This window comes from Piliocolobus tephrosceles, chromosome 1 (genome assembly GCF_002776525.5).
Source record: "Piliocolobus tephrosceles isolate RC106 chromosome 1, ASM277652v3, whole genome shotgun sequence".
Classification (NCBI taxonomy): domain Eukaryota; kingdom Metazoa; phylum Chordata; class Mammalia; order Primates; family Cercopithecidae; genus Piliocolobus; species Piliocolobus tephrosceles.
The window spans coordinates 219524091-219532672 of record NC_045434.1 but is presented as its reverse complement, the minus strand read 5'-3'; the positions used below and the strand labels follow the sequence as shown (position 1 = coordinate 219532672).

Sequence of the window (8582 nt, the reverse complement as noted above, 5' to 3'; positions counted from 1 at the left end):
GGCCCCGTGTGCCCGGACACTTCCCTTCCTCCCGCGTCCGCGGCCCCGTGTGCCCGGACACTTCCCTTCCTCCCGCGTCCGCGGCCCCCTGTGCCCGGACACTTCCCTTCCTCCCGCGTCCGCGGCCCCGTGTGCCCGGACACTTCCCTTCCTCCCTTGGGCCCAGGTCAGAGCCAGGCACCCGCCCCTCCCCGGCCCCACCCTGCTTGTTCCCTGAGGGCTGCAGGGTAGGTGCATGTTCTACAGGGGAGGCCATAGGCTTTGGCCAGATCTTCCCCCAGGGCCCTCCATCCCCGTAATTGGGGCACCTTGATAGACAGCCTGCCCTGTGCCCCATCTTCCCCCTAGGGAAGCAGGGTCCCTGCTGCCTCCAGGAGGCTGGTTCCTGATGCCGCGTCTTCTCCTGGAGTCCTGGAGGTGGGAAGAGCCCCTGGCCCTGAGTGTGCTCTGTCCACCAAGGCTTCCTGGCTGAGGGCAAGGGCAGCGCCCACACCGCCCGACTGTGCTGCCTCCGCTTGAGGTTGGCCTCAGCAGAGTGAGTGGGACCTCACCCCGTGAAGGGCCCCTTGCCCTGTGTGGCCTCTTCTGCATTGGCCCGTGGTGTAGACCTGGCACCAGCTGCCCTGGGAACTCTGTGCTGTCCTGTGGGGTCTTTGGCAGTAGAGGAATGGCGCATCGTACAGAGACTGCTCTGTGATTTTGCTTGGGAAGAGCCCTTGGGTCTCATTTGTGCCTTGTGGGCAGCATGTCTCAGGGATCTGCAGCCACAGGGCTGGGGGCGTTCATGTTTGCTTGAGGCTGGATGTACCGGCTCAGGCCCCAGCACACAGCCCGTATCATTCGCTGGTTCTTGGGGGATGTGCCTGGGTACCTGACACACACCACCTGGTTCTGGGTGGGCTGGGTCCGGGCACCTGCGCTAAGCTTCCTCCAGCAGCGGGGCCTGGTTCTGGGTGGGCTGGGTCCGGGCACCTGCGCTAAGCTTCCTCCAGCAGCGGGGCCTGGTTCTGGGTGGTGGGCTGGGTCCGGGCACCTGCGCTAAGCTTCCTCCAGCAGCGGGGCCTGGTTCTGGGTGGTGGGCTGGGTCCGGGCACCTGTGCTAAGCTTCCTCCAGCAGCGGGGCTGGCAGGGAACGAGGAAAAGGTGTGTGTGGCGCCATCCTGTAGACCAAGGCTCCTTTGGGGATGGTGTCCTTCGTTTTGAAAATGTGTCCTTCCTGTGGGGAGGGGGTGGCCAGAATGCCCACTCTTCAGTGCACCGGTGCCAGCGGCCCACAGGGACACAGTGTCCCCTTCTCGTGAACCACCCCTGTGCCGCAGATGCCCTTCCCAGATGCATCTGTCGTGAGTGGCTCTCGCCGCGCTGTGGCTGTTTGAGCTGAGTGCCCAGCATGGGCACCCTCTGAGAACACACTCCGGTTCTTGGAAAGGGGTTTGGCAGGAGAAGGATGAGGGACTCGTCCGGGCCAGGCTGAGCTGCTGTGGAAGGGGAGAGTGGGTCTTGGTTCTTCATCCCAAACCCGCTGCAGCCGTGGGTGAGGTCACCCGGAACGGCAGGACAGGGTCCGCTCTGTTCTCTCGGAGATGACCTGTTCCTCAGAACAGCCTCCATGCACCTGTTGCGCGTGACCCAAGCGCCTTTATGCAAAGTGGCCCCGGCCTCCTGGGGGGTGCCCTGGAATCTGCCTTCTGCACCAGTCAGGGTCCTTCATGGCCAGAGTGCCTGGGGCTCTGACTGCCATGCTGGCCACGGGGCTGGTGGAGGGACCATGCCCTGGGAAACCAGATGTGCCAACAAGGCCTTTCATTGATCGCAGGTTTCCTCTGAGCCCCCGGCCTCCATAAGACCCAAAACAGATGACACCTCTTCCCAGTCCCCCGCGCCTTCCGAAAAGGACAAGCCGTCCAGCTGGCTGCGGACCTTGGCCGGCTCTTCCAATAAGGTGCTGTGGGGCCTGTCGGGGTCCTTGGGGTGGTGGGTGGTGGGTACTGGGCCCTTCTCCTTGGGCAGACCCAGCGGCTGGCGGCTCTGTCTGCCCCCCGAGGGCTGGCACCCAGCACAGCCTCGGGGACATGAAGTGGCTTTTCTCCTGGTCACTCACACAGACGACTCTCTCTCGACAGAGCCTGGGCTGTGTTCACCCTCGCCAGCGCCTCTCTGCTTTCCGACCCTGGTCCCCCGCGGTGTCAGCGAGTGAGAAGGAGCTCTCCCCACACCTCCCAGCCCTCATCCGAGACAGGTGGGTGGGCGCCGTTCACAGGTGTTTCTGGCCCCGGGGGAGGCCCCAGGAGGGCTGTGCACGCAGACGCACCCATGTTTCTGCAGGCTGGGTGCCCAGACCTGCCGCCTTTTGGTCAGGGCAGTCTGTGTTGGTTCCTTTGGTTGGCATCAGGGTGAGCACAGCTAGAGAGTTCCCTGTTCGGGGTGGAGTCGTGGGTGGAGCCCTGTCTGCTGGGCGCAGCCTCTTGATGTGATGGCCGGCCTGTGTCTGGCCTGTGCGAGAGACCCAGCAAGTAGAAAATACTTAGGGGTTCTTAGGAACTGAAAGCTTGACTTTAAGAATCAGAGCTGGGAGAGAAAGTCTTTCCTCTTTAACAGCTTCAGAGCGGGTGTGCGCCACGATGGGTCTGGGTGGTGCTTGGGGATAGAGGCACCTTCCCGACACCCGCCTGCCTCTCCAGCTTCTACTCCTACAAGAGCTTTGAGACAGCCGTGGCCCCCAACGTGGCCCTCGCACCGCCGGCCCAGCAGAAGGTTGTGAGCAGCCCTCCATGTACTGCCGCCGTCTCCCGGGCCCCCGAGCCTCTCGCCACTTGCACCCAGCCTCGGAAGCGGAAGCTGACTGTGGACACCCCAGGAGCTCCAGAGACGTTGGCACCCCTGGCTGCCCCAGAGGAGGACAAGGACTCGGAGGCCGAGGTGGAAGTGGAAAGCAGGGAGGAATGTACGTGTGAGTCGCTTTCTGTGCCTCCCTGTGGGCCGTGGGCTGTGGGGGTGGCACCGGCTGGAGGGGGTCGGTCGCCCGGGGGTTGCTTCGGCGGCCCCATATTTCGCGGGTTCCTCCGGGAGCGGCGCGTCTCCCTGATGTGGAGCTGCCGGGCACTTCCGTGACTTCTTTTCTGTCTCTGCTTCCTCCTCAGTCACCTCCTCCTTGTCCTCGCTCTCTTCCCCGTCCTTTACCTCATCCAGCTCCGCCAAGGACCTGGGCTCCCCGGGCGCACGTGCCCTGCCCTCGGCCGGCCCTGATGCCGCGGCCCCTGCTGACACCCCCAGTGGGCTGGAGGCGGAGCTGGAGCACCTGCGGCAGGCGCTGGAGGGCGGCCTGGACACCAAGGAAGCCAAAGAGAAGTTCCTGCATGAGGTGGTCAAGATGCGCGTGAAGCAGGAGGAGAAGCTCAGCGCGGCCCTGCAGGCCAAGCGCAGCCTCCACCAGGTGAGCAGGGCGGGTGGCGCTAGGAGGTCCAGGCCGTGGGCGGTGAGCACAGCCTCCACTAGGTGAACGGGCACAGGTGATGCCTCCTCCCTTCCTGGCTGCCCCATGTGCTCCTCTCCGCCTTCACCTCAGTGGGCCTGCCTGGGACCTTGGGGGTCTGTCTCCCGAAAGCTGCGGCTCTGGGTATGGTGAGCCCCTCAGTGTCCCCAGGCCGATGGACATCCCAGGAGGCCCCTGCATTTGGCTTGACCACAGCTTTCCCCATCAGGATCACACACCCTGTGTGGTGGCCCCACCAAGGAAGGAGCCGTGTTCCTCTGGTATAAAGAAGGCTGGTCTATTTTTAGCGGCAGAAAGAGCCGGGAGCAGCTGCACGGGGACAGTTCCTTGCTCTGTGTGCTCCAGGAGTGGGTGTTCACGCGCTCCGCCAGCAAGACCTGGCTTCTGCAAAACACAGGCGTGAGGGGCGTGCTTCCTAAAGCCTAGTGTTCAGAAGGCGGCTCCTGCCAGGCCTCCCAAGTAGGAAGGAGAGGGCTCGGCCCGCGCGCACACCCCCACCTGCACACGCTGCTTCTCTGGGCTCTGCCTCACGGTTCTCATGCTGCAGCTCCCGTCTCGCGCCTCCTTTTATGTTGTTTAGGTTTCTTTCTGACTTGACTGAGGGAGGCGCAGTTCACAGGCAGGGCTGCCTGGCGAGAGAGGTGCGCGGGTGGCCCGGCCTTCACCGGGCCCCAGCCTCGCTAAATTCACACCTCGGCGGTGTCTGGCAGCTTTCACGGCGTGGGCTTTAGCACAACACAACCCCGTCGGCCCTCAGAGCTGCAGGGTTGTCGACGTGCCCCCTGCGCGTGCCAGGCCCTCGCCCCAGCGCATCCCCCGCCACTGTTGTCCTTGATTCTGGTTGGAGGTGTGATTTCCCACATGCATATTCATGTGGTGTGTTTGCAGCGTGGGGTGTGAGTCACACGGATATTTTCATGGGGAGGCGGGGGGCTTGTGGAGGCGCCCGGTGGATGGATGTCTCCATCTGGCCGCGTGGGGAGACCCAGGGCCCTCAGATGGTGCGATGTCTGAGGCTGCCCTCCTCACATTGGTGGGAGCCGGGGCCTCCTTGGCTGGCTGCCCCCAAGGGGAACATGGCCCTGGATGTCAGGGGAGGGCCTGCTGCAGCCTCAACCTCAAGTGTGACTGACTCAGGCCCCCAGGTCTAGCACAGCTGCCGCAGGCTGGCAGAAACTCAGGATGGGGGTCTGAAAAGCCTTTGTGGGGTGGGGGCACCACACGAGTTGGGCATAGATGGGGCACTGGGGGCGGGGCTCGAGGGCACATTGCCAGATGGATGACCCCACGGGGCAGGCTGGGGGCTGCTGGCCATGGTTGGGGGGCGGCGCTGGGACCGGCTGGGCTGTGACCCTGAGCCGTCCCTGGCCCCCAGGAGCTGGAGTTCCTGCGCGTGGCCAAGAAGGAGAAGCTGCGGGAGGCCACGGAGGCCAAGCGGAACCTGCGGAAAGAGATCGAGCGTCTCCGCGCGGAGAATGAGAAGAAGATGAAAGAGGCCAACGAGTCCCGGCTGCGCCTGAAGCGGGAGCTGGAGCAGGCGCGGCAGGCCCGGGTGTGCGACAAGGGCTGTGAGGCCGGCCGCCTGCGCGCCAAGTACTCGGCCCAGGTATGCGGATGGGGAGACTGAGGCACGTGGCACGGCGGGCGTGGAGCCCAGACCGCATGGGGCTGCCGTGGGCCCTGGTGGCCAGCCGTGCCCAGCCGGGAAGGCCTTGGAGCAGAATCCAGGGCCAGGACTGTGTTCAGTGCCCGCCCTGACGGGCACAGGGTGGGTGGTTGCTGGGTCCTGTCTCGTGAGCCTGTGTCCTGGCAGGTGGAGGAGGGACCGGCACGTGGCATGGGGAAGGCACAGGAGCGGTGCAGGAGCCTCCGGTGGGGGAGGCAGCGTCGGGCCCAGGCAGGGCAGCGAGCAGACGGTAACCACGCAGCTCCCTTTCAGATCGAAGACCTGCAGGTGAAGCTGCAGCACGCGGAGGCCGACCGGGAGCAGCTGCGGGCGGACCTGCTGCGGGAGCGCGAGGCCAGGGAGCACCTGGAGAAGGTGGTGAAGGAGCTGCAGGAGCAGCTGTGGCCGCGGGCCCGCCCCGAGGCTGCGGGCAGCGAGGGCGCTGCGGAATTGGAGCCCTAGATTCCGTGCCTGCCGCCGCGGCGCCGCCGACAACGCGGGTGCAGGGGGGCGCGGCTGGGCGGTGCAGCTCTGCCCGGCCGCGCCCCTGCAGCCCGCCCACACAGCACAACGTCTTACTGTGCCTATTACCAAGCGAGTGTTTGTAACCATGTAGTTTTGGAATCCACTGCAAAATTTTCTACTGGCCAAGTTCAAGTGAGCAAGCCGTGTCCCCCAACTGCAGCTGGAGACGGGCCAGCTCCGCCGCATGCTGGTCCTCTGCTTGCTAGAACATTCTAACATTTACACTTTTGTTATAAGCTATTTAAAACCAGTAAGGAGACTTGAAATTCAGAAAATCAACACATTTTTAAATGACTAACTTTTAAAAGCCCCCAACACACAACGCCATCTGAAGACCCGCAAGGGAGTGGGGGTGGCGGCCGCCCCACCCCCCCCCCCCGGGGAAGCCATCACAGCTCATCTGCCCGCGGCTGCGTGAGGACAGCAGGGGTTTTTCTTCAGAGTCTATTTTTTCAGCGACAAGGACCCAGGTCTTCCTGCTGCTGCCAGGGAGAGCAGGGACAGTGCCGCGTGCGAGATGAGCTCGAACACTGCCCGCCTTACGCCCACCCCGCCTGCCATGTCGCCATCCATGCCAGCGCTGCCCCCACGGGTACCAGGTGGTGCAGAGCCGCACAGGAGCTGCCCCAGAGCTGAAGGGACAGTCTTCGGCTCCTCTGCACCCCGTGATTCTGCCCAGGCTCCTCCACCACGAGGCACTGACCTGCGTCAGATGGTGACTGTGGCTGGCGGTCACACCCTCAGCCCCTCCGGGGGCACGTGCCGCCTGACCGGGCGATCCTTTCAGTTCGGCAAACGTCGCTCCCTTCATTTTGGGACTGAGGCTGCAGCATTGGAACAAAACAGCATTATTCAGTTTTTCTTTTTTTTTTTTCGTTGGTTCATTTAAACGTATATTTAGAACTGCACTTTGTCAACAGCCTTCCCTTTCTATTCCCCAGTGAACTGAGGTTTTTACCGATTTATAGAGCAGTCAAATCCTAAGTGCTCGAGTGCTTAGAAACCCCCTCTGGTGCTTGGTTGAACAAGGGAATCACAAGAAAACGAAAATGCAAAAGCTGAACTTCGGGGTCGTTCTGTGCCTTCCAGCATCTTGTACAGCAAATCCTGACTCGTGTCTTTTTACCCCCAAAATATCTGTCTTCAGTAGCGACTGAATCTGCCACTCTCAGAATAAGTTCCTTGCATTTATTCCAAATAATCTCGTTTACTCTCACCTGTTTATGCAAATTGTATAAGGTTTCTTATGCCCAAGCTTGAAAAATGATTTCCCAGTAGACAAGAGGCGGCTACCCCTCCTACAGTTACGGTATTTATTTACATAAGAAGATCTTACCGGAGTTCTTTGCTTGAATCCGTTCTAACACCCACGGCAGCTGCACGCGCTCTCGGAAGGTGGAGATGACTCGCCCAGGTACAGACGACCTCGGGGCAGTGACGAGCAAAGACCAGAGACTGCTGAGCCCTCGCGTCTGGGTGGCGGAATTGCCTGCAGGGTTTTGCCCTTGGTTTACTGAGGGGGGTCTTGGTTGCTGCTGAAGCCCCCCACCCCTTCTAAAGTGCAATGCAAAAGGGACATCATGTATATGCAGCGTTTGTTTGGATTTTTCTTTGCTTTTGTTTTCTTTGCGGTTGTTCTATCTGTGTGCATGGATTCCACACCTCTGCCGTAGGTAGATCCGTCAGCGGGCATTATTACCGTGTCTTGTAAAGGGTCGGTTTTGTTATGCAACACGCAGAATGCTGTTTTTAGCCTTGTTTTACCAGAGTTGTGTTTTTTCAGTCATTTCTTCAAGGGAAACTAAACGATTTAGTTGGAGCAAAGCTTTAAGTGTGTTGGCGTGCTTCTGTGTGGCTGTCCTGTCGCCAGGTCGAAGATCACAGTGAGGTAGAGGCTCTGCCCCGTCCCCGGGGCCACCAGGTTTGCTCCGTTTGCTTTGAGTTTTTACACCCCAGAGGGAGATGAACTTTTGCAAGCTCTGTCTGGGCCAGAGCCTCTCCTTGCCCTTGCTCCATCCTGATGGTCACCGTTGGGTCCACGCCTCCACCGCCCCGTCTTGCCCCAAACGGAAAGCGCTGTGTCTGCAGTGGCAGCCCTTCCCCACTTCGGCTCTGGGAGGGTCCAGCCAGTGTCACCTGGGCCCACCCCTTCCTGCAGCTGCCAGGCCCGTGCGGTCAGTGGGACCCGGACGCGGGCAGGCCCTCCCTGCACCAGCCACTGGAGCTGGAGACCCTCCCAGGCGGTTCCCGCAGCTCTTGGCTCGCCTCACCAGGGTCGCTGCCACCCTCAGGGGCCTGAGTCTGAGGAGACAGCTGTGGCTGCCGGGCCGCTCTGGACGGGGGTCCCAGGCCCCGAGGGGTGCGTGCCTGGCTTCCCTTGGCACAGGTGCAAGTCAGTTTCCTTCCAGCAGAAGAGGGGAAGAGGTGTCCGCTGCGTGGGCTGCTGACTCCTCTGTGTGAGGCCCTTCATCTAAGTGATTTTGTATTCAGTTTAATTCTCATTATATTTCTATACTGAAAGAAGATTTTTAACGAAGGGAAAAACAACAGCAATAACATTCATATCTCTGGAGCAGCTAACTCATACACGTAATGTCTGCTTTTCGTACAGAACTAGCCAATGTAAAAACAGTTCACCTGTAAATACTTTTTCCTTTTTCACCGTTGTATTATACATGTATATGCTGGGTCCTTTTTCAGAAACTCTTTTCTTACCTGAGAGTCGTCTTGTTTTCTGGGCTGTTTTTAACTGAGGAAAAAAAAAAATGCTTTCCTGCTGGGGGGCGGGGGAGACAGAGAAACCCGTGTGTGTTTCCCATGTGGCCCCCTCCTCCCTGTGGGTCCGAGCCCCGGCCCCCCCGCCCCCTCCTTCCTGTGGGGCCGAGCCCCGGCCCCCCC

General features: G+C 61.1%; 1 protein-coding gene across 2 annotated transcripts in view; it reads left to right on the top strand.

Annotated features, from left to right (window-relative positions):
* The window catches only part of SKI (SKI proto-oncogene), an 82158-nt gene extending 73708 nt beyond the window's left edge, over positions 1 to 8450 (top strand). The window contains exons 2-7 of one of the 2 annotated variants that reach the window (XM_023215141.2): positions 1817 to 1942; positions 2124 to 2239; positions 2682 to 2944; positions 3141 to 3433; positions 4869 to 5099; positions 5433 to 8450. In XM_023215141.2, coding sequence (XP_023070909.1) covers positions 1817 to 1942; positions 2124 to 2239; positions 2682 to 2944; positions 3141 to 3433; positions 4869 to 5099; positions 5433 to 5621 — 1218 coding nt within the window. In that variant the 3' untranslated portion in view covers positions 5622 to 8450. Of the gene's footprint in view, positions 1 to 1816; positions 1943 to 2123; positions 2240 to 2681; positions 2951 to 3140; positions 3434 to 4868; positions 5100 to 5432 lie in introns of both variants that reach the window. The other variant, XM_023215140.2, reaches the window with a different exon arrangement.
* The last annotated feature ends 132 nt before the right edge of the window (positions 8451 to 8582 follow it).